At 35.9% G+C, this 26,346-nt stretch overlaps 1 protein-coding gene across 1 annotated transcript; it reads left to right on the forward strand.

The window, feature by feature from the left end:
- Positions 1–580: 580 nt before the first annotated feature.
- rhot2 (ras homolog family member T2) lies at positions 581–26,346 on the forward strand. Its single transcript, NM_001037679.2, has 19 exons — positions 581–733; positions 4,362–4,420; positions 4,505–4,586; positions 4,700–4,743; positions 6,026–6,079; positions 6,204–6,256; positions 6,332–6,440; positions 9,394–9,495; positions 10,719–10,817; positions 11,478–11,586; positions 11,676–11,796; positions 14,262–14,346; positions 14,433–14,578; positions 15,672–15,772; positions 15,863–15,993; positions 20,337–20,417; positions 20,752–20,874; positions 22,291–22,490; positions 25,799–26,346. Exons 1-19 carry the CDS (start codon positions 697–699, stop codon positions 25,914–25,916), a joined length of 1,854 nt encoding a protein of 617 aa, NP_001032768.1. The 5' UTR covers positions 581–696; the 3' UTR covers positions 25,917–26,346.

Raw genomic sequence — 26,346 nt, forward strand, 5'->3', positions numbered from 1 at the left:
CATTAATAATGTTAAATGATATTCTAACTAATGTAAGCTTTAAATAAAGTCACTGACTGTTAATACAATTAAACCAATATGATCACTCTTATATTTACTTTCATTAATATGTTGTTAATAAGAAGGCAATGCTTGGCAATGTAAATTACATCAAAATATTATGATTAGTACATGAATTTTGTTTAATGTGATGCTGTATTAATTAAATTAATATTTTTTCATACTTTTAAAGATTTATTTATTAATTTTATTAATTATTATAAATTTTTAAAGTATTTAATTTTAGTATTTATTACTCTTTCAGTTTAAAATGGGCTAGTTGGTATATGCGAAAATGCCTTTATTTAATCCCCGTTAGGTTATTCATTCAGTCAGTTAACAGAGCTATATTGGCCTCATTGTTTAATTAACAACAAATTATGTGACCCACTATGTGAAAAACACCGAAATATGCAGAATACAGTAGATAAAACCTATCAAAAACATGAAAATCCGAAGTTTATTCAATTAAAACGACAAAAAAACGTACAGTAGAGGGCGCTCCATTTGGGCTCCTACCGGAAGTGAGTAGAGCGGCCAGTTTCTTTGGATGGAATGGGGCTAGTCGGAAACTAGCACTGAGCTTTGAATTGAATTTGAAGTTTTTGGTCAAGATAGTCGCGACTCGTCGGAGAGTTCATTAGAGAGCGGACTGAAATGAAACGCGATGTCCGGATACTGCTGTTGGGGGAACGTAAGATATTACTGCTTTTATCTATCAAGGGAAAGTAAACGTGACAGTTTAATGAAAGTTAGCATGATTAGAGAGAGCTAACCTCAACCTTGAGCTGCTGCAGACGAGATGTAAAGTAAACACACTACTCTCTTGGCTTATTCGTGCTTTTGAATCCTTCATTTTGCTTTAATGTGCTGTTTGCATCATGCATAAATCAAAACACACGATAATTAACTTTATTGACAAGTGGACAAGTTTACCTGTGCAAGATTACAGGCTAATGACAGTTCAGGAGTTTAGCAGATAACTTGCATCTTATATTTATGTGTAACTCGTTACACAGTGATTTGTTTTGTATCGAGTGAAGTCTAATCTATTAGTTGTGATGGGTGTTTCATTTTAAATTGAGTTTGTCTGCAGAGTATATTTGCTCATCCTGACAGATTTCATGTTTATTTCTCTGACTTCAGGAGATTAATGAGGGTGAATTGCAGAAAATGTTTCAATACTTTTAATAAAATGCCAGAAAATGACAATTATTCAAAAATAGAGGTAAAGTTGGTTTTATATTCGCACATTCAGACTTTCCCCTTAATAATATAGTTTCATAAAAGTATTATTTGCAAACTCTAAATAGCGAAATCCTATTAGCAGCCAATGACTATAAAAGTACAACATTGTTCACAGTGAATTAGATAATGTTAATGTTGTCTAGAAGTCATACTTGCATGCTAATTCCAATCAAATATTCAACGTAACGTGGTAAACAATATAGAGACTTCTAAATGAATGAATGTGTGAATATAAAACCAACTTTAACTCCATTATTCAAATACAAAACTGCTTCAAATAGTACAATAAATACTTATTAACGCCATACATGTTCAATTAAAGCTTATTTGTATAGTGCTTTTCACAATAATTACTGATCCAAAGCAGATTTACAAAAGTTGCATGTTATTAGGAGGGCCAGATAGAATCTGCGGACGTTTTTTGCTATTTCTGTGGAGAATTTTGGTAAGAATCTGTGGATTTCTGCGGAATTATTTTGGGAGTATCCAGCGGAGTATCATAACTTACACTTTAATATATTAAATAAAAATAAATTAATTAATAAATAAATAAAAAATAAATGACTAAATAAGAACTAAATTAATTCCGATTTACACATTTACTCGAGTAAATAAACAGAATTTAGAATGGGCTAAAAAACTGCAGAAATCTGCGGAAAATCTGCGGAATTCTGCGCGCGCTGATTCTGTGTGGGCCTAATTATTAGTATTACATTAAAGTCAAAATCAGAAAGTTAAGATGGTGTGTATAGGGTGTACAGCTTCCCCAAAAGGTGATATCTATAGGTGTTAACATTCTTAATAGTGATCTTTTGCATTGCTTAAATAGGTCGAGGTGTACATACACGACCCATGCCGGAAGTTGAAATTAGGCCCAATAAATTAGTCACTTACAAAATAGGCCTGCACAAAATATAGTTTCTGCATGGATATTGCAATGTGTGCATTTACGATGTTGAGATGGGATTATAATCAGTGCAGAGTTCGATCATGATCATCTGCATTTGTTTTTAACGAGATGGCTCACCCAAATCTTAAATGTTTCATGCTGTACACAAAAAGATGATAATATAATAACTTAAAAATGTTTGAAACAAGTGAAGCGTGAGTAAATATTTGTAAAATATGAGTATTTTTGGGTGAACTATCCCTTAAATGCTTGTGACTATGTGAACAATTTAATATTGCAGAGTTGAAAACATTTTGCCATAAGAAATTATAATGTTTGTAACTTTAATAAAGATGTACACTGAAGACTATGCAGTGTTGATTGATTAATGTCTGTACTTGGATAATGTTAGACTCTCCAGACTTTAATTCACTTTCTAGCTTTGCTATATTGTATTTATCTCTGCTAGTAATTTATTTGTTTTATATTATTAGAGACTCGCTCTTCTAAAAAACCACCCCTAATCAATCTAAAATGAAGAATTACTTCCAAATAAAGCTGCTATCTGGTGAAATTGTATGCACACTGTAATGTTTAGAGCATATAAATAGCGTATATAAAAATACAAAATATTGCAATGTCAGATTTTTCCAATATCTCCATTACAAATTCCTATTCCCTATTCCAGCCCTATTGCAAATGTGAGACTTTCTCCAGAAGAAAAAAAAATTCCATGCTCTGTTAAACATCCTTTGGGAAATATATATATATATATATATATACACACGAATGAGACTTGTGAATGTGTGGTGCATATATTGATAATTAAGGTGTTGGCATGGTAACTATCAAGGTGTGGAGTTTGTGCCTAGTTAAACATCAAATGAACTTGAAGTGTAAACAGATCCTTCCACCTGTGACTGTGACACAATGCACGTATTCCCTGAGAGCCATAAATTATACTAATATACGGATTTTTAGTCATCAAGAAACATCTATTGATATCTAGCTTCACTTTTTTTGAAAAAGTGTAATATTTTCAGGATTTGTTGATAGTGGAAAGAAAGTTTAAAACAGCATTTCATGTTTGTAATATGTGTACATGTTAGTTAGTTACTTAGTTAGTTACTTAGTTAGTTACTTAGTTAGTTAGTTAGTTAGTTAGTTACTTAGTTACTTAGTTACTTAGTTAGTTATTTACTCAGTTAGTTACTTGGTTAGTTAGTTAGTTAGTTACTTAGTTAGTTACTTAGTTACTTAGTTACTTAGTTAGTTAGTTAGTTAGTTACTTAGTTACTTAGTTACTTAGTTAGTTACTTAGTTAGTTAGTTACTTAGTTACTTAGTTAGTTATTTACTCAGTTAGTTACTTAGTTAGTTAGTTAGTTACTTAGTTAGTCAGTTAGTTACTTAGTTAGTTAGTTACCTAGTTAGTTAGTTACTTAGTTAGTTAGTTACTTAGTTAGTTAGTTACTTAGTTAGTAGGAATGCAACGATTATATATTTTGGTAGCACGATTATAGTCTGAGGAATAATCACGGTTTCACGGTTATCACGATTATTATGCAATTTTAATTTCAATACACTACTATTAAATCACATGAAAACTCCTTATATTTTAAAGTGTTGCTTATTGCTGCTTAGTAACCAATTAATACAGCACAAAAATAAAAAATAAAAAACTAACAATCTCTTTGCACTTAAACAGGTGAAAAAAAGTTTTTGGCATTTGAACAAGTAATAATTTTACACTGAAAATAAATGACAGAACACTGCATAAATAAATCAAAATAAATCAAATGTATTTGTCTAATGTAAATCTAAGCTACATATTAGCTAAGTATTTCTCTTTTAAAGAAAACAAATGTAGTTAAAGGCTGCTGAACCTCTGTTTGAAAGGCACTTTTAATCTATGTTACAAAATTGTTTGGCTTTTTTCATTATTTTTTTTCCTCTTTGGAGTAGAAATGTGTATATTCTATACAAAGTATAAAATGGCAAACCGGGTGCCACTCCTGTCAGCTAAGAACAGGAAACTGAGGCTACAATTCACACAGGCTCACCAAAATTGGATTGCAGTATACATGCATTATAGTTATCAAGATATGAGATGTTTGTCATATTGCCCAGTCCTAGTTGTGTTTATTGGAAATAATAATATTTTTATTCTTTGTTTTTATTTGTAGCCAAAGTGGGAAAGACGTCTCTCATCATGTCTCTGGTCGGAGAGGAGTTTCCTGAGCAGGTGAGATTTCTACCATGAGCTTTTGCTGCTGATGCTGTCTGTGTGTTTGACTGATGAGACTAAAATGAGTGTGTGTGGCGTCAGGTTCCTCTCCGGGCCGAGGAGATCACCATCCCTGCAGACGTCACGCCGGAGAAAGTGCCCACACATATAGTCGACTATTCAGGTGCGGCTACATTTCACACACGCGTTTCAATTCATATTTCTAAGCCACTTAAACTTATTACATGTCATATTTCGCCAGTAATATGTTATTAATACTCAGTGTCTCTTAAACAGAGAATGAACAGACTGATGAAGTGTTGAGGGAGGAAATCGTCAAGGTAAGAAGTGTCTTAAAATAGTGTTAATAAATTGTAATAGTACATTGAATTGATAATATAAGCAATGCCACATGATTCTTCAGTTGTAACTTTGTTTTGCTGTTGCTCTCAAATAATATCAAGTGTTATCGGTGCTTTAAACATTTAAATTAAATGTGGAAGCTTGTTGTTTTTGTGGATTTAATTTTTAAAAGAACAGCAATTAGTTGTAATTGTGATTTAATGTGGTTCATTTTAAGTGTCCTTACCAGTTTTGGAGCGATTTAATGCATCTTTTTTTTTTTTTTAAATTCAGAATAAATTAAAATAATAATTGCAAAATATTTTTAAAATAATAAAATATTGAATATTTAAAAAGTACTAAAATATTTATACAAATATTAACAAAATAATATATTGAGTTTACTATATTTAATTATTTATACCAATATTAACAAAATAATATAACATTAATTTTAATATATTTATTTATACACATATTAGCAGAATAATATAACATTAATTTAGTATATTTAATTATTTGTATAAATATTAACAAAATAATATATTAATTGTAATATATTTAATTATTATACAAATATTAATAAAATAATATAATATTATTTTTAATATATTTAATTGTTTATACAAATATTACCAAAACAATATAACATTAGTTTTAATATATTTATTTATTTGTACCGATATTAACAAAGCAAAATAACATTAATTTTAATATATTTATTTATGCTGATATTTACAAAATAATACGACATTAATTGCTTAATATAATTATTTATTCATACAGATATTTACAAAATAATATAACATTCATTTTAATATATTTATTTATACAAATATTAACAAAATAATACGACAATAATTTTTATATATTTATTCATAAAGATATCAACAAAATAATATAACATTAATTGCATAACATATTTATTTATACAGATATTTACAAAATAATATAACATTCATTTTAATATATTTATTCATACAGATATTAACAAAATAATATAACATTCATTTTAATATATTTATTCATACAGATATTAACAAAATAATATAACATTCATTTTAATATATTTATTTACTTATACAGATATTAACAAAATAATATAACATTAATTGCCTAATATAGTATATTGATTCTCATATAATCATCTGACACTGAAGACGAAATTGAGGCTGAGAAAAAGTTATCAATATAATGCTGTTTTATCTTTAAATGTTTGTGCTTTTATTGTATTTTAAATGTCATTTTTTATTGTTGTCATATTATTTCTTTCTTTTATAGGCCAATGTGGTGTGTGTGGTTTATGATGTCACGCAAGAGGAAACCATTGACAAGGTATCAGTTTTTTCTGATGTTATCTAAATGTTTTATGTTATAGAACGGTGTTATCATTTTACGTTATCAATATATTTGTTTTATTTTTTTTGGAACTAATTTCATTCTCTTTTTTTTTTCTCAGATCAGGACTAAGTGGATTCCTCTGGTGAACGGAGGCGCTGAAAAGGGAAGCAAGTATGTCTCTGAAGCTCATACACATTCATCACTGTTGTTGGGGAATGAACAATGACTATTTTCATTTTTCCATAGGATTCCCATCATCCTCGTGGGCAACAAGTCTGACCTGCGCTCTGGCAGCTCCATGGAAACCATCCTGCCAATCATGAACCAGTTCTCAGAGATTGAGACCTGTGTAGAGGTTTGAATCCCTGAACACTCAAATACTGTTATAGTAATATTTTATTCTTTTTTAAATATTTCCCAAATGATGTTTAACAGAGTAAGGAATTTTTTACAATATGTCTTATAATATTTTCTCTTCTGGATAAAGACTTCTTTGTTTTATTTCAGCTAGAATAAAAGCAGTTTTTAATTTTTTAAACACTATTTTAGGGACAAAATTATTAGCCCCTTTAAGCTATATTTTTTCTCGATAATCTACATAACAAACCACTGTTATACAAAAACTTGCCTAATTACCCTAACCTGCCTGATTAACCTAATTAACCTAGTTAAGCCTTTAAATGTCACTTTAAGCTGTATAGAAGTGTCTTTAAAATTATCTAGTCAAATATTATTTACAGTCATCATGGCAAAGATAAAACAAATCCATTATTAGAAATGAGTTATTAAAACTATTATGTTTAGAAATGTGCTGAAAAAATCTGCTTTCCATTAAACAGAAATTGGGGAAAAAATAATTCAAGGGGGGCTAATAATTCTGACTTTAACTGTATAAATATATATGGATATTAGTTTTTGTTTTTCCCAGATTTTAACATTAAAAAATAGACTTGTTTAATTGCATTAGATTTTTCACCTTCTTTTTGACACTAAAGTTTAAGAAATGTATTATTTCTCTTTTTTTTTTTTTTTTTTGCAAGATATAGTGTTAGTCACAGTTATCTGCAGAGATTCAAAGCACTGTTTTTGTGAGTCTCTTTTGAATGGTAATTAGTTGCTGCTCCCGCCTCCTTTCCAGTAGAGGGCGGAGCCTTTACAGCAGGGGTCTCAAACTCAATTTACCTGGGGGCCGCAGGAGGCAAAGTCTGGGTGAGGCTGGGCCGCATAAGGGATTTCACAAAAAAAACGTCCTCAAATGTCATTATTAACAGTTTTAATTATTTCTTCTGAACATGAAGTGTCCTGAACATTAATAGAACATTGAGTGAAGATTATGAACAGTTCTTCTGAACATGGCATCTTTTGCCTACTTCTTGCTGCCAGAGACTTGACAGCGCTTCTTCTCACAAATCTGAACCACATTTGGCTTTAGAGCGGAAGCAGTTGAAACCCTCAGAATGGCTTGAAGATGATCATCATTAAGTCTAGACCTGTACTTTGACTTATTGAAGTCCTAGGGAAAAAAGTGGGGGAACTCACTCAAAACTTCCATTCCCTCACCTAAAAAAAAGGCGTATATATGTATAAAAAAAACACCCCCACCCCACTCCATTCACATCAGTCTGTACCAGTCTGTATCTACCTATAATATATATAAGATGCAGGGCAGGCACGTGCACACATAGGGCTCAACCTGTGCAGAGCACATGCCCTTTTTAGTCTTGCATAGAAAGTGCCCTTGATCAAAAATGCCCCCGCGACACGATACACCCTCGGTCCCGCCCTTCAGTAGGCGCGCAATAACACCGCTCTTGAGTACGCGCGCGACAAAACAGCTGATCAGAACGCGCGCGACAACGCCCCTTTGTTTACACGGCGGGCGGGGAATGCCAGTGACCGCTGTGTACGGATAGAATCAGCGGAGCGGGGAGCGCTCTCTCTCCCCGCTCCGCTGATTCTGTCAGTGTACAGCGGTCGGCGCGGGCCACAAAATATTGCACTGAGGGCCGCAAATGGCCTGCGGGCCGCGAGTTTTAAACCCCTGCTTTACAGTTTGTTCCTCAATTGCTCTTAAAAAACTAAAGAAAACATTTTCATGCACTTTAGGCCCCGTTTACACTAGTGCGTTTTAGTTTTAAAACTGTGTTTTAGAATGAAACGATCCGCCTCCACACTAGTGCTTCACCCAGTGTTTCTGAACAAATCTCCGTCTACACCAAAACACTAAAAACGCAGATCACCTGACCACACACACACACTCTCTGGCATGCGATGCAGCCTATCTACCCAGATGAGAGCTGTGCTCGGAGTGTTCATCAAGGATCTCCCGCTGGATCTAATCTCACTATATTTGCTAAATTTGATATTTAACTCATCTTGTTTTTTTTCTAACAACATATTCCCCGACTTTGGTCTTTTGAATCTATTACTTATTCTCGGGTAACGTGTTTTGGCTGAGCGCAAAGATAAATTAATAATTAATGTAACCACGTACATTCTGTATATTGAGTGATCGCTTGCCTTTATTTCCTATAATGTATAAACTTATTGAACGTTTTACTTTATAATGGCCATTATTGATTATTAAAACTGATATTCAGCAAAAGAGAGGGTGTGGTTCGTATTTAAAATGAAAGAAGGCAGTGTTGTTATAGGCTCCGTTTTGTTATAAATATGCATACAGTGAAGACGACTCTCGTATATGCAGCACAACGCCTCAACATTTCTGCTGTCTGTTAAGTTGTAAACATCACAATGAAAATAGCAGTTCCTTAATATTTTTGTTTTATTGTTAAGAAAGTGAAACAATGTAGCCAGCATGATGTGAATAAGGTTATAAGTACACCGTTCCCTTTGAAGATTTACCCGACATGTTCTCGGGAGTCTGTTTTCCATATTAAACTTGCGAAATCTGAACTTACAAGGAGAGGATGCAGAACTTTAACTGTGTGTAGGCTACTTAATATTGAGGAAAAGCCCCAATCAGAGAGGCGAATGTCGACAGCCCCGCCTCCGTTTTTAGATGTCTCTGTTTTCCCTCATCCACACTGAGACGGAGCAGCAGTGTTTTAGGATGAAAACGGCCTCTTCAGCGTTTCCAAAACTCTCCATTCTTGGCGCTCGAAAACTCCGGCGTAGTGTGGACGGATGGCGTAACCGTAGCAAAACTTTTGCGTTTTCAAACTAAAACGCATTAGTGTAAACCGGTCCTTAGTTCTTTCTCAGATTGTCAGACAACACCTGTATATACATTTGTATATAGCTTCATGCAATGTGTGGATTTATGATGATGATGTATGTTTCTGCAGTGCTCGGCTAAGAATCTGAAGAATATTTCTGAGCTCTTCTATTACGCTCAGAAGGCCGTTCTTCATCCCACTGCTCCTCTATACGACCCTGAGGACAAACAGGTACACACACACACACACAATTGTACAGCTATGTTTATGGGGACGTCCCGTAGATGTAATGATTTGAACAGACTGAAAGAACCCATAACTCCGCCCTCACAGGAAGCAATCTGCATTTCTACATTTTCAAAATACTGTGTGGATTATGAGGCCTTTTTTTAAAAAAAATTCCATAGAAAGTACAAATGTACTCATTATTGTGATACTTGTGTGGGCATTTGGTCCCTACAATGTGAGGAATACAGGGTACACATGCGTACAACAGGGATAATAAGTATTGAACACGTCACCATTTTACTCAGAAAACCTATAGGTGTCATTGACTTGAAATTTTCCCTGATGTTGGTAACAACCAAAGAAATCCAAATACGCAAAGAAACCAAAACTATTTGGTTTACAAATGAAGTTATGCGAAATAGAATGAAATGACGCAGGGAAAAACTATTGAACACATGAAGAAAGGGAGCTGTAATTCGGCAGTGAAAGCCCAGACAGCAGCTGAAATCTCTCAGTAGTTCTTCAACAAGCCTCTGCCCTTCCTCAGTGTAATTGATTATCAGCTGCTTCAGTCCAACATCTACATCAGCAGGAGAATGAAGATGAAACCAGGGTGGACCTTTTAGCAAGACAATGATCCAAAACGCAGCCGAGGAAACTCGAATGCTTTTAGAGAAAGAAAATCAAGCCGTAGAATGGCCCAACCAATCACCTGACTTGAATCCAAAAGAAAATACAACTTAAAGCTCAGATTTGATAGATGAGACCCACAGAACCATCAAGATTTTGACACTCTGTTGAAGTCTGTGAAAAACTCACACCTGAGCAATGCATGTGACTTCATTCTCCATATGAGAGGCGTGTTCAAGCTGCCATCATTAAAAAAGCCTTTATAGAAATAATTAAAAACATTTTAGTAGTGCAGTTCTCTCTCCTTGTGTCATTTCATTGTTATTACACACAACTCATTTTCCAGAGTGTGTATTATTTTTATGTTTGTATTGTTTGGGTTTTTACTAAAATCAATTTCATGTCAACAGCTCCTTTAAAAATATTAATCCCAGGAAAAAAGCATGACATGTTCAATACTTATTTTCCCCACTGTGCACAAGCATATATACAGACACACGATACTTCATACACAAGTCTTTTCACCTTGAGTTCATATGTCTTTATGAGTGTGTGTGTGTGTGTGTGTGTGTGTGTGTGTGTGTGTTTGTTTGTAGTTGAAGGCGCAGTGTGTTCGGGCTCTGAGTCGGATCTTCAGCATCTCTGATCAGGATAATGACCATATACTCAGTGACGCTGAACTCAACTGTTTTCAGGTCAGCTGATAAGCTGCAGATTGCAGATTGCATTAATCAGCAGAAACAAAAAATGTACAGTAGGATTTAGGACATTTAGGATAACAGTTATTAAACAGACCCCCCCCCCCCCCACCACCACCTTTATGTCAGCAGAAAAAAGTGAATATTATGAATATTTTTAGTCTACATGTAATATTTTACTTACAAGTAACATGCTCTGATAAAAATATATGTGATGTAATAATTATAATTCTAATAGTTATTATAATTAATTTCTAATAATTTATTTTATATTCGTTATTTCAGGAGTTTAGAATTATTTTTAGATTAATCTAATCATTTAATTTTATTTAATCTAAATAATTATAATTTGTTCATTTTACATTAAGAGTGTTCATTATTAACTATTATTGATGCACTATAATATTATTTGAATTAAATTGAATTTCGTTTAAAGTTTTTTTTTTTTTGCTGTTAAATTAAAAACATAGTTAAAGTTTTCCATTATGTTCTATTAAAGTATATTATTTATATTGTATATATTTATATATAATTAATATAGATATGTTATATATTTATTTTTATATATTTAATGTTTTATTCGTTATTTTTATTCAGTTTTATTTGCATTAAAGTGCATTTTATATGTCTTGATTTAATGTCAATCTGTGTGTGCAGAAATTGTGTTTCGGGAATCCGCTGGCTCCTCAGGCTTTAGAGGACGTGAAAACCGTTGTGTGGAAAAACACGAGCGATGGCGTTCAGGATAACGGACTCACGCTTAACGGTAATGCACATTACACACTTTCATACACACTCTTATAATTACCCTATTAATGTATGATGATTGAACATTACTCCACTCGTGTTTTGTAGGTTTCCTGTTCCTGAACACTCTCTTTATCCAGAGGGGACGTCATGAGACCACCTGGACCATCCTGCGTAAATTCGGCTACGATGACACGCTTGAGTTGACTGACGACTACCTCTATCCAGTGTAAGTTCATCACACAAACATGTTTTAAAATGTCTATTATTCTTGATAGTTTTGTCTTGGAGTCCATGGAATGTTCGCTTTTATCAAACATCAAAAAATATTATTTTATTATTACTATTATTAATTTAATAAAAAAAAAATATATATATATATATATATATATATATATATATATATATATAAATATAAATATATATATAAATATATATGTGTGTGTATATATATATATATATATATATATATATATATATATATATATATATATATATATATATATTATTATTATTATTATTATTATTATTAATAAATAATAGCAGCTCTTTTCTCACAGTGTCTGAAATTGTTGGTTCAAGGATTAATTTTCTCTAAGCCCCGCCTTTCTGAGAGTTTACAGTGCTCTGATTGGTCACATGGGGCAGTCTTTTGTAATTGGTTAAAACCAAATGGTTATTAGCAAATCTGAATTTCAGCACTTGTAAACACAGTGAGGCTAACAGATGGCGTCTTTGGGTGCTTTCACATCTGTGGTTCGGTCCATTTGGGCCGAAGCATGGACAAGAAATGTTACATTGTTACATTAGCATTTTCTGCCGTTTTGGGGTATTTTTCACACCAGACTGATTGCTTTAGTCCGAACCAGTTGAAAAGAACCAACATGCAGTCATGTGACAAAATCAACATCACTCATTGGCCAGATGTTATTGAATGTATTTCCTAAACTGCTTTTCGATTGTCAGAATTCACGTACAGTAAAATGCCAATGGAACTCCCGCAAGTAAACAAATTGGCAGACACAAAATGTCACTTTTTACCATGGAGAGACGACTGCCCTGGCTGATTGTATCCCTGGTCATACGTCACTGTCGGATGACGGATCTGTTCGGCGAAATATCTGACTGCGTGTCACCGCATCCCTAAGGACTGTTTGTCGAAATATTTGACTGCATGTCACTGCATATCAAACGACTTAAACGATATAAATAGAGAAATCTCCACTGTGCTGAGCGAAAGCGCTTACTGAACAGCGCAGCATCGTGCTTTGCTTGCAGCAAGCGTGCTTTGACCCGGTTCAAGGCAACTGTACATTGTGTGAGTACGCCCTTAGGGTGCTTTCACACTTGGTTCAATTGCCTGGACCGTACCCAAGTTGGATTGTCTCCCCCTGCCACCTCCTCGGTTGGTTTGTGTTCACACTGTCTTTTTTCCTTCTGAACCCCGGTACACTTGCATCATCGAGCTGCTGTTTTGTTTACGGCCGTTGCTAGGTGATGGTCACGAAAGCAAGCGCCGAAATGGAAAGACATCCACACATGTCGGTCATTCTGCTTTTGGTTTGGGACATACAGAAAGCGACTCGTGTCCATCTGCCGCAAACATATTATACACATTCAGAACATCACACAGTGTCTACAGAAGCTGTTTTTGGAGGAGACAAGCAGACATCACTGTGTACCACTGTGTTTGCCCTGGCTCAGTCCCTCGTGTCACCAAGGTGCGAAATGTGACACACTCACACACACACACACGAACGAATGTTATGAAAATGATAGTTTGTTGTACAGTTGGCGGTTCACTTCCGTGATTTAGTACGATTGCATTCACATCAGAAGTGAACCGTACCCCAGACCACCTCTTTCAGGAGGACTCTAGTTCGGTTCACAGGTGCGCACCCGATTTCAGAAGACATGTTCACACTAGCTAAACGCACCGTACTATGACATCAAACAAACCCAAATGCGGACCAAAAGTGCTAGTGTGAAAGCACCCTTAATGTATTGCAAATGGCGAAGGCGCATTGCAAGTCTCTTTAGGAGGAGGCGTAACTTAGCTAAACTGTGATATGGTCATCTTCTGGTAATATTACCAACGATCCGTCAGGTAATGTTTTTCCCTCTTGGTTTAAAATTGTTGGTAAAGCGCCATCAACAAATATTTTTCCTTCACACCCAATAAGATGGGACAGCGCATTGGACTACGGCAGCTGGATTAGTCCAAAAAGGCGCAGTACTTTTTGCGGTTGGGTCTGTTCAAGTTCAGATCATGTTGTCACCATAAACAAACCGCTCCAGGGTTTGTTTGAATACGTACTGAGACCACCTCTTCAAGGAGGTCCCGGTACACTTTTTTGGTCCGCTTTTTGGTGCGCACTCGATTCATTCACACCTGACCAAACGAACCGCACCAAGAGGGAAAACGAACTCTAGAGTGATTCAACTGAACTAAATAAGGCAGGTGTGAAAGCACCCTTTGTTGATTCTTTCACTATTTCTCGTACTTTGCGAATACATTTGATTTTGTGCGTTTGTCTTTTAGTTTTAAAAACACATTATAGGGGGCTAATATTCAAGTGTGTGTGTGTGTGTGTGTGTGTGTGTGTGTGTGTGTGTGTGTGTGTGTGTGTGTGTGTGTGTGTGTGTGTGTGTTTGTGTGTGTGCGTGCGTGTGTGTGTGTGTGTGTGTTTCCAGATTGCGAGTTTCAGTGGGCTGCACGACAGAGCTCAATCATCTCGGTCATCAGTTTCTTCTGAAGCTGTTTGAGAAGTATGACGAGGTGAGACTCCTGGATCTGATCCTCTAATGAACTTTGCGTGATTAGGGTTTGGTTGCGCTCATCATGGTGTGTTTCTCCTCCTGCAGGATAAGGATTCGGCTCTCTCTCCCGCAGAGCTCAAGAATCTGTTTAGTGTTTTACCTTACATGCCCTGGAGCTCCACGGTGTACAGTAACATCCCGCTGACAGACGACTGCTACATCTCTCAGCACGGATACCTCTGCCAGTGGATGTGAGTCAGGGTTTGTGTTTAAAGGAATCACTTTTCTGGTTGATTCTGATTGATTTGTTCATCATGAATCAGACTATGTATGGCCATTTATGATTCAGTTAAAAGAATCAGTTATTTTGTTCATTTGTTCATGAATCAGAATAAACTGATTATGCTGTATGTTCTTAATTATTTATGATTCACTAAAATTAACTAGTTCATCAGAGTCATTTGTTTGTGAATCGGAACACCGAAGTTGTGCCGTATGTTCATGATTTTCTAAAATGAGCAGTTCAGAAGAGTCATTTGTTTGTGAATCAGAACATCACAGTTGTGCCGTATGTTTATGATTCTCTAAAAAGAGTCATTTGTTTGTGCATCAGAACAGTTGTGATGTATGTTTATGATTCCCTACAAAGAGTCATTTGTTTGTGAATCAGAACACTACAGTTGGACAAATGTTTATGATTCTCTAAAAAGAGTCATTTGTTTGTGAATCAGAACACGGCAGCTGTGCAGTATATTTATGATTCTCTGAAGCGAGCAGTTCAAAATAGTCATTTGTTTGTGCATCAGAACAGTTATGATGTATGTTTTTGATTCCCTACAAAGAGTCATTTGTTTGTGAATCAGAACACTGCAGCTGTGCAGTATGTTTATGATTCTCTAAAGCGAGCAGTTCAAAAGAGTCATTTGTGAATCAGAACACTACAGTTGTGACGAATGTTTATGATTCTCTAAAAAGAGTCATTTGTTTGTGAATCTGAACATGGCAGCTGTGCAGTATGTTTATGATTCTCTAAAGCGAGCAGTTCAAAAGAGTCATTTTGTTTGTGAATCAGAACACTACAGTTGTGCCGTACGTTTATGATTCTCTGAAATCAGCCATTCATAAGAGTCATTTGTTTGTAAATCAGAATGATTCTCTAAAATGGGCAGTTCTTAAGAGTCATTTGTTTGTAAATCAGACTGCACAGGTTGCATTGTATGTTTATGATTTACCAAATGAATCACGATATTTAAATGATGTCTCATTAAATTGTCAAACTTGGGTAAAATAAGCATTAGTAAGCGTACAAGCATTCTGGCTTCATATTTGCTGAATAAACTACAGGTTATTGGCGTATCTGGATGTGCACCGGTGTTTGGAGCATCTGGGTTACCTCGGCTATCCAATACTGATGGAGCAAGAGTGTCAGACGTCCGCCATCACAGGTAATGAGATCCACACACAGTCCTGCTGTAAACCCCACATGTGTTTGATCAGACAATGAGGACTATTTCTTTCTTCTGTGTGTATGTCAGTCACCAGAGAAAAGGCTCTAGACCTGGACAATCGGCAGACTCAGCGAACTGTGTTCCTGTGTAAAGTGATTGGTCCGCGAGGAACTGGAAAAACAGACTTCCTGCGAGCGTTTCTGCAGCGCAGCACTGAGGTCAGAGAGAGTGGCTTGATGGAGAAAATAAAGATTTATTATAAAGTCTGCATGAATCTGAAGTTGCTGAGAGTTATGCCGAGTTCAGACTGCATGATTTTCAAAGTAATCGTGTCACAGATGTTTTCACACTGCATGACTGTCTGTGCTAGCGTTTTGTCGCTGCTTTGTTTACACTGCAAAATAGATCGGCGACTGGGGGTTTCACATTGCATGACTTTACAATAGGAAGAGTCGCCGACAACTATGTCCAAACTAGAGGTCTGCATAAATACATTTCCGAATAAAGAGCGGGAGCGGTCGGTAACGGGTTTAATTTGGGACGGGAGCGGGCCATCTAGCAATATCGCTCCCGACTCCCGAGCGAGCACGCGTATGTATGTGTGTGAATGAAATAGCGCGATGCTGTGTTTAGCTTGTTTGTTGCTGTGTGTGTGCGCGCACGCGCGAATGAGAGGTGGGTGTGTGCGCACGCGCGAATGAGAGGTGTGTGTGTGTGTGTGTGTGTGTGTGTGTGTGTGTGTGTGTGTGTGTGTGTGTGTGCGTGCGTGCGTGCGTGCGTGCGTGCGTGCGTGCGTGCGTGCGTGCGTACGTGCGTGCGTGCGTGCGCGCGCATTAGAGAGAGAGAGAGCTTTGCCTGTGTGTGTGTGTGCTTGGTGCTTATGTGTGTGTGTGTGTGTGTGTGTGTGTGTGCGCGCGAATTAGAGAGAGAGAGAGAGAGCTTTGCCTGTGTGTGTGTGTGTGTGTGTGTGCTTGGTGCTTATGTGTGTGTTTGTGTGTGTGTGTGTGTGTGTTAGTGCGCGCGCGCACGAATGAGAGAGAGAGAAAGCTTTGTCTGTGTGTGTGTGTGCGCTTGGTGCTTATGTGTATGTGTGTGTTTATACAGACAGCTTGTTATAGGCTGTCTGGACTCTGTATAGCTGGGTGGTTTTCGGTTTTGTTCTCCCCCCCGCTCTTTAGCTTGATCGGGCGTGGCGGGTAGAAAACGGGGCGGGTTGGGCAGTGGGACAACAAATGCTGAATGTAAGCGGGAGCGGTCGGGATCGGGCTAAAACCTGGCGGGTGCGGGCGGGAGCGGGATTAAAAATTTAGTCCCTCGCAGCTTTCTTGTCCAAACTACGTCTCACAGCCAAAAACACGTAGTATATCTTTTGATATTAACTACATAGCGAGAAAGAAGCATTTAATGGGGTAGAAAATGTACATATTTGCTCACCTGGGTTTAAAGGGAATTAGTAATTTCTCTTCAACTTTCGTTTTTTTATTTTCTGTAAGAAAATTCAAACAAACATGGGTGCTCCTGTCAAACCTCCACTAGTTTTTCCTCCATTTCTTGGGTCAGAATAAACCGAAAATGAGCGCTTTTAACTTCTCCCTCAACCTCCCGCTGGCCTGCAGGTACACACACACACACAAGTGAATGCTGCCCTCTCATTGGCTGTTGGTGATCGCCGATGTTATTTTCAGTCAAAACTCATTTCACACGGCTTGATTTGAATCGCCGACAGCTCCAGATATTCAGCACGCCAAATATCTCACAGGCATCGGCGACTCATCGGCAATTCTCTCAGATCACGTCTTCGATAATTCACACGGTGTGATTGTCACTCACGTGCACGAGCACCAATTTGCCTGTGATTTCAGGCATTTGTCGGCGATTTCTCAAAACCTGTTGGCGAGTCAAAATCGGGGCTAAAATCACGCAGTCTGAACTCGGCATTATTTGAGTATGTTGATGTACAACCCCAAATCAGAAAAATTTGTGACTGTATGAAAACACAAATAAAAAAAGTAGTGTTTTCTAAATTTACTTTGACTTTCATTTCATTGCAGACAACACAACAGCACATTATTTAATGTGTTCCTCATGATTTTATTGTTGTTTTTTTATTAATAAACATATTCCAAGTTTGGTTCTTGCAGCACATTTAAAAAAAAAAGTTGTACCAGTAAAGCATTGACCACTTTTCATTGTTGAGATTCCTTTACACAACATTTAAAAGACATTGTGAACATTTAAAAACCAGATGATGAAGTGTTTCAAGTGTAATTTTGTCCCATTCTTCCTGCATACTAATCTGAAGGTGGACAACAGGCAACGGGGTCTTCATTAGCCCCTTTCACAAAGTGATACCGGTAAATGTATGGAAAATTTCCGGAACGACTTTACCGGTAAATTTCCAATATTACACATGCGAGGACGTTACGAAATTTTTCCGGAAAAGAGCATTGATGTGTGTGTGTGTGCCCATGGGCTGTTTCATGGGCACATGCAAAGCTTGAAGGTAAACAAACAACGGCTTATCGTAAGCATCTTATCGATAATTATTTACACGGTTGGCATTAAGATGAACATAAACGTGATCTGACTAACTTCTAGCAGCTAAATGTGTCTGGTAAAATATTCTAAGGCTTTTATTCTCATAAACCGCGCGGACGTGAATGCACCTGACTGTTCTGATTGGCTAAAGCAGGCGTCTCACGTCAGCACGTTCTAGACGTGCACACGTTCTTTCCGGCAATCTTTCTTTTGCATTCACACAGCGCAGCATTCCGGCAAATTACCGGTAATCTTACAACTTCTCTTTCCGGAAAATAGCCAGAACGAATTTACCGGTATTTTCAAAAAGGGCCTGTTCACACATACACGCCTTTCCGGAAAATTGCCGGTAATTTTCCAGAAAGGTGTGTATGTGTGAAAGGGGCTATTGTTGTATTTTGTGCTTCAAAATGCACCACACATACTCTATCGAAGACAGGTTGGGACTGCGGACAGACCAGTCAAGAACCCGTATCCTCTTCTTTCGCAGACAGGACAGTAATGTGTGCAGAATGTGGGTTTGTATGGTGGATTGCATGCATTTGCATTGCATGAGGAACACATTAAATAATGTTTGTCGTATTATCTGCAATGAAAAGTCAAAGTAAATTTAGAAATCACTACTTTTTTTATTAGCATTTTTCGCACTGTCCCAACTTTTTCTGATTTGGGGTTGTACTTCTTCAACTGAGAGGCAGTATGATTGCTTTTCTTTGGTTTTATTCTGGCTTTACTTCATAATGAATTTTTTTATTTACTTCTGACAAGCAAATATGCTGTAAACATGTAATAACATAGTCAAGACAACACATTTTTAATGTGTTTTTCAAGAAAGATCACTATGATAACATAATATATGCCTTCAGTGATTTCCTAAAGATACACACCAAGAAACAACACATCTGAAATCATTACAGCAGTCGCCATCGTCATATGAAGCAAGAGATCGTGATGACATATGATGACACGTACAGGTGTTGTAGTGCTGTCCCAATTCTTAGGGGTACATTTTGAAGCCCTTCCCTTTCACACTCGGTTTTAAGGGCCAAAGGGGAATTGGGATTGGGCCTTAGATTCTTCTTCTTCTTCTTGTAATTATTTGCAAGGTCACAAGTGGTTGTGTAAGCATTTCATTGCATATTATACTATGTATGAAGAAATAAAATTTGAATTTGAATCACTGAAGTTTAGATAAAATTTTTGTTGTGTTAGTCAGGAACTAGGATCAGCCATAAAGTGAATTTCCCGTGCAAATGAAGTGAGTAAACTCTAAATGTTCAAGCGTCTAATTACATGCAAATAGCATGATTTACTCAAGATGCATCCGGTGTGAACGCCGCATTACAGATTACCATGTTTTTTTTTTGGTTCGTTTCAAATAGAATAGTCAAAATTGTTTCTTTTTTTTTTCAACGTTTGGTGCCTTATTACAGTTTATAGTCTGTTTAGGAATATTAATCTCTCTGTAGTTGTTTATTGGATCTCTGGCACTCGCAGATCTGGTGATTTGCAGAGCTAGCTGCCGGCAGATTTGCAAATCACCAGATCTGCAAGTGCCAGAGACTCAAATGCTCGGCCACTGAAGCTAAGCAGGGCTGCCCCTGGTCAGTACCTAGATGGTAGACCACATTGGAAAGCTAGGTTGCTGCCGGAAGTAGTGTTAGTGAGGCCAGCAGGGGGCGCTCAACCTGCGGTCTGTGTGGGTCCTAATGCCCCAGTATAGTGACGGGGACTCTATACTGCTCAGTGAGCACCGTCTTTCGGATGAGACGTTAAACCGAGGTCCCGACTCTTTGTGCTCATTAAAAATCCCAGGATGTCCTTTGAAAAGAGTAGGGGTTTAATCCCGGCATCCTGGCTTAATCTGCCCACTGGCCTCCGTCCATCATGGCCTCCTAACATATTGTAATTGGCCTCATCACTCTGTCTCCTCTCCACCAATCAGCTGGAGTGTGGCGTGCGGTCTGGCGCAAGGAATTATTATTATTATTATTATTGATGAAAAAGCTTTGTTTATTTTCAGAGAAGTGATCGTGATCCCGGAGCTCCTTCAATATATGCCATCAACACAGTCTCCATCGCTAATCAGGACAAATACCTGATCGTAAGTCTGTCTTAACTCACATTAACCACTGGTTTATTATCTGCCTATTATTGACTGTTTATTAGTACATAAAAAAGCACACATTCTCCATGATCTTATTCTACATTACTAATCCTACCCAAAAACTAAACCCAAATACAACATTAATAACCATTCAAAAGCAGTAATTTAGGAGTTCATTGAGGTAAAAGTCATAATTAACGTTTTTTAATAGCAAGAATTGTACAATTAAAATAAAGTGTTGCCAATATAGTTGATAAACACATACAAGGCGGAAATAATAAATATATTTTGTGCAACAGGCCTCAGCTCATGAGTGTATTGTTTTTCTCAGCTGGAGGAAGTGGACGTGGAGACGGAGTTTCTGAAAGCGGCGGATGCAGCGTGTGACGTGGCGTGTCTCATGTATGACGTCAGCGATCCCGACTCCTTCAACTACTGCGCTAGCATTTATAAAGTGAGAAAACATCCACATCTGCACAAGAACACTTTAGTCCTTGAGTCACACGGCTTACTTTTATCTTTGAAGCACATTAAAACAACAATATAGAGAAAACGTGCCCTGGTTTATGTATTTGATATTGTCGAAAATGTAGACTGTGTCCTCTAGTGGATGTTTGAAAACAGCAAGCAGACGTAGCCCAGGACATATTTTTCGGTTCTTAACAATGTAGCCCTGGGCACATATTTCTAGTGAGCCTGGATTGCATTAAATCTGAGCATCCAAATTAATTAAAATTACATAATGACCTTGCAAAAGCTAATCTTTCCCTTATGAAAATTTACTATATGTTTTATACAGTAGCATAATAATCATGTATTTTTTTGGCGTATTTGTATATCCACAAATGATTTTTGTTGTTGTTGTTTTTTAAATATGGTTACTTTTTTTGGTGAGTTATTAATTTCTGTTTGGCTAGCTTGTATTTTTAGTTCATATCTATTTATTTAAATTATTTAACGGAATTTTTAGGTATATTTAATTAATTTAATTGTTGCTACATTTCTTTAACTGAATATACAGCTAATCTATGAACTATAATATTCTATGATTATTGTAATAATTGTAACTATTGTAATAATGTTAATTGTGATATTGTTTCAGAATAATAATTTTAATAATGTTTAAGTGATATACAATCAGTTCAACTGATCAAATTAACGACTAAAGGCTGAGTTATACTTCTGCGTCAAGCGCGCGCGAATGCTGTGGTGCAGCCTACACGTGGACGCATAGTCGCTGACGCGATCCTCTCAAAAAAATTTAACTACCTGTCGCAACGACGCGTAGAACAAGCTCTGTGATTGGTCGGTTTGGTAGCGCTGACGAGTGTGGGTGGGACCGAGAGCCACGCAAGCCCAATGGAACGATTGTTTACAAGTGTGGAGTCTCGTGAAGGAGCTCCGGATGGAAAGTTTTGTTTTAGGTTTACCTAATGGTTAAAGTTGTTGCGCGTCCGCCGGTTCCTGACGAGTTTAAACCACTTGTACATTCAGGAAGCGTTCAGTAAAACAAAACACCAGAGATTAAACTCGACACAGAGGAACATAAACACCTCATTGCCAACTAGCGTTTCGGAAGTGTTAATGCAGAGCAACAGAAACAGCGCGCAGAAGTGTGAATCCACAGCTACGCGCGTTGAATGCACCGTGGGTCACGCCGATCACTTGACGCAGAAATATAAACCAGGCTTAATGATACAAAAATATCAGCTTTGCTTCTTAGAAATAAATTGCATTTTAAAATATATTAATCTGGCAAACATTTATTTTGCGTTGTAATATTATTTATTATTTTTTGTTCAGACCGTCTGTTTCAGAAATGTATGATTTCTTGAGCTCATGAGCTGTTTTTGTGTGTGTGTGTGTGCAGCAGCACTATATGGACAGCGGGATCCCGTGTGTGGTGCTGGGCTCTAAAGCTGATCTGGTGGAGGTCAAACAGCATCATGGCATGAGCCCGTCCGAGTTCTGTTACAAACATCGTCTGCCTTCACCTCTGCATTTCTCTGCGCTGCTCACACACACTCACACGCACATTTACAGCAAGCTCACCTGGGCCGCCATGTACCCGTAAGTATACACACTTCTTCTTTTTTTTTTCTATTTTAAGTTGTATACTATTATTTTCAGTCCCTTATTATACTATTTTAAGTGGCCTTAACTATTATATACTTACACTCACAATAATAATTAATTACAAAGTAATTATTGTGTAAATAATCAGCTATTAAATTCATAATTACACTGTTGACTATCCCTTACACCTTAACCCAACCTTAAACCTGCACATATCACCAAACCTGTCCTTAACCGTACCTGTATCCCACCTCTTATGGCATCAGAAGTGTTCTGCAATACATCATAAACACTAAGTATATTGTATTTATATTTTGATGTAAGGACATATAGTAGTTGAGGGCACTTAATATAAAGTTATTTTCTATTTAATTATGCAATAAAAAAGAAACAATTTAATTGTTTTATTGATGTTAATAAATGGCTATATTGCTTGTGGTTAATGTTAACCATTAACTATTGTTTAAAAAAATTGACAATGTTGGAAAGTGCAAAGCCTTTAGTATAACCAGTTAGGTTTAAATCAAAATAAAATGTTTTTTTTTTTATTATTAAATTGAATCTGCTGAAGTTTAAACAATAAAAATGGCAATAATTTAGCCATTTAATTTAATTCTCTAAATTTTATTTAAAATAATTTTAGGAAAAACAATAATTTTTGCCATTTTAATTTAAGCTGCTGAGTTTATACAACTTTAGAGAAATTAAATTGTCAGTTAAATTGATTAAGTTTAGCCAGCACTAACTGCTTCTAAAAAGGCCATTCATTTAAAACTTATATTTAATTTATTTTAGCTGCTAAGTTTAAATGAAACCACTTTAAATTATTTATAAATAAAGAATTTCAGTAATTTAATAATTAAAGCTAAACGTTTACATTTTAGCCGTTTAATTTAGAAATATTTTTATAAGTGGTTTAATTTAAATTTAAATTACTTTAAATAAAATATTATAATTTTAGCTATTTAATTTAAATTTGCTAAGTTTAAACTGCCTCAAAAAATTTTATGTATTTTTTTTTTAAGTCAAACTTTCGCATTAAATTTAATTGCTAATTGTAATTTAAATATAACATTTGCCATTTAAATTGATACTGACTGGTTTAAATGCTTTTTTTAATTACTTATTATAAGTATATCTATTTAATTTATTGGTTGAATTTAAGCTGCTAACTTTAAATAAAACTACTTTAGAGAAAATAAATTGATGTCGATTAAATTTAAGATATTTAGCCAGCAGATCTAATTTCGCATAAGCTGCTTTACAAAAAGCACATTATTTAACTGCAAAGTTTGAATCAGGATGCCCAAACTCGGTCCTGGAGGGCCGGTGTCCTGCTAAGTTTAGTTTCAACGGCAGTTAGACACACCTGAACAAGCTAATCAAGCTCCTTCTAGGTGTAATAGAAACTTTAAGAAAGTGTGTCGAAGGAACTTGGAACTACAGTTGAAGTCAGAATTATTAGCCCCCTTTTGATTTTTATTTTCTTTTTCAAATATTTCCCAAATTATTTTTAACAGAGCAATGACATTTTCATGGTATGTCTGATAATATTTTTTCTTCTGGAAAATGTCTTATTTGTTTTGTTTCGGCTAGAATAAAAGCAGTTATTAATTTCTTAAAATTTTATCCCATTTTTGGGACAAAATTATTAGCCCCTTTAAGCTATTTTTTTTTTCAATAATTTACAGAGCAAACCATCGTATACAATAATTTGCCTAATTACCCTAACCTGCCTAGTTAACCTAATTAACCTAGTTAAGCCTTTAAATGTCACTTTAAGCTGTATAGAAGTGTCTTGAAAAATATCAAGTAAAATATTATTTACTGTTATCATGACAAAGATAAAATAAATTAGTTATTAGAAATGAGTTTTTAAAACCTTTATGCTTAGAAATGTGCTGAAGCAATCTTCCCTCCATTAAACAGAAATTTTGGAAAAAAAATAAACAGGGGCGCTAATAATTCAGGGGCGCTAATAATTCTGACTTCAGCTGTATGCAGGACACCGGCCCTCCAGTTTTTTTCCAGAGTTTGGGCATCCCTGGTTTAAATGAAACCACTTCATATTATTTATAAATAATTTAAGAATTTTAGTCATTCAATAATTTTAGATAAAAGATTAAGTTGTTTAAAAATAATTTTAATAAAATAAAATAGTTTCAGTTGTTAAATTTAAAGCTGCTAAGTTTTAACTGCTTTATAAAATTATACTTTTTTTGTTCAAGTCAAACTTTGGGCATTAATTTTATGCCATTTAATTGATATGATTAAATTACTGATTTTACATGAACTGCTTCAAAAAGCACATTGATTTAAATAGGATTGTATAATTATAGCCATTTATTCAGCTGCAAAGTTTAAAGTCCCCATAAACCAGAAGCTGCGACCGCTTTTTTTTCATATTGTGATGCAGTTAATATAGAAACTGAATTTTAAATGAGAAATCAGTGGGTGTGGCTTTTTTTTCTTACTGCGAGCTGATTAGATGCTTTGAAGTAGGCATTTCATTCGGAAAGAACTGGAAATGGGTTTGGGGAGAGTTGTTACACCCTGACAGACTCCTCCTCTTCACTATTTCTGTTTTGTCAAAACTGACAGCTGAAGGGGCGTGGTTAAGTAGGTTAGCCACGCCCAATACTTCAGACAGACATAATCCGTGAATTTAACTGAAAATAAAGAGAAAGTGTGTTTTCAGATTTCAATTAAAGGTTTTAAGAACAAACTATTTATTTTTTCTTAATGACATGCACAGATGAATTTCTCATCACAAAATTAGCTATGTGAGCTAACAACATCAATATGGTTAGTTTTGATTTTAAGAGGACTTTAAACGAAACCTACAAAATTATTAATAATTAATTTTAACTGTTAAGTGTAAAGTCGCAACAAAATCATCTAAATTTTAAATAGAAAATCAGATTTTACCCAGAAAATTTTAGCCAAACTTAATCACCTAATTTAATATTTTTAAAAAATTATATTTTGTGAAATGATAATGATGTCCCACTTTTGACGTTTGACACCAAACGCTCTTTCATCTACTCCTGAATTTTATAAGCCACTCATTTCCTCAAGTAAATAATGACCTACTTAATGATTTCCCTCTGAATGTCGCGTGTCACCCATAAAATCTCCTGTGGAGTAAAATGCATTACAAACGTTGCATGTGGACTTCAAAGATCTGCAGACGCCAGACTAAAATTAGCGTGTGTGTGTTTGAGTGTGAGTGTGTGTGTGTCAAGGTCACCAGAAATACTGAGCGCATTTAAATCTCTCCCTATGTCACTTCCTGTCTGCAGGCACCTGAACGGATCAGACATGAGCAGCACGTCTTTCTGGCTTCGTGTGACTCTTGGAGCCACAATAGCGGCCATGTTGGGCTTCGCTTTGTACAGAGCCTTTAGCCGACACAAATGATGGCCGCTCTCTCGCTGTAGGTGCAGATAAACACACACTCCTCCATTTTCTGCGCTGTCTTGGCCTTACTGACTCACTGTGGCTTAACAAGGGTCCTATTAGTTACAGTGACGACAACAGAATAAGCAGATGTTTGGACTAAAGTATTACACGTCAATAAATTCCCGAGCTCACATCAGTCGAGCCCTGGAGATGTTTTTTTTTTTCCAGCACATTTTGAGGAACAATATTGAGGTTACGTTTTTGAATTGTGAGAGTTTGTGATGTGTTTATGAGCTTGGGAAATCAAGTGTATTCCATGTGAACTCGTATTCGGCTTCTGAAGCGTGTTTTCGAACGCATGCTAATTGAAGCTTGTTTCCGTATTTGCATAAAAAAGGTAATTTCAATCTTTTTATTTTACTTGCTGTTGGATATTTGCATGTCACGC

The sequence above is a fragment of the Danio rerio genome, chromosome 24, assembly GCF_049306965.1.
Source record: "Danio rerio strain Tuebingen ecotype United States chromosome 24, GRCz12tu, whole genome shotgun sequence".
Lineage (NCBI taxonomy): Eukaryota > Metazoa > Chordata > Actinopteri > Cypriniformes > Danionidae > Danio > Danio rerio.

Bases quoted from the DNA above. Each gene is read 5' to 3' on its own strand.
- rhot2 (NM_001037679.2), top strand. From the start codon at position 697: ATGAAACGCGATGTCCGGATACTGCTGTTGGGGGAAC. The intron at 6,080-6,203 runs GTATCAGTTTTT...TTTTTTTCTCAG, and splicing joins AAGAGGAAACCATTGACAAG to ATCAGGACTAAGTGGATTCC. The intron at 20,875-22,290 runs GTGAGAAAACAT...GTGTGTGTGCAG, and splicing joins ACTGCGCTAGCATTTATAAA to CAGCACTATATGGACAGCGG.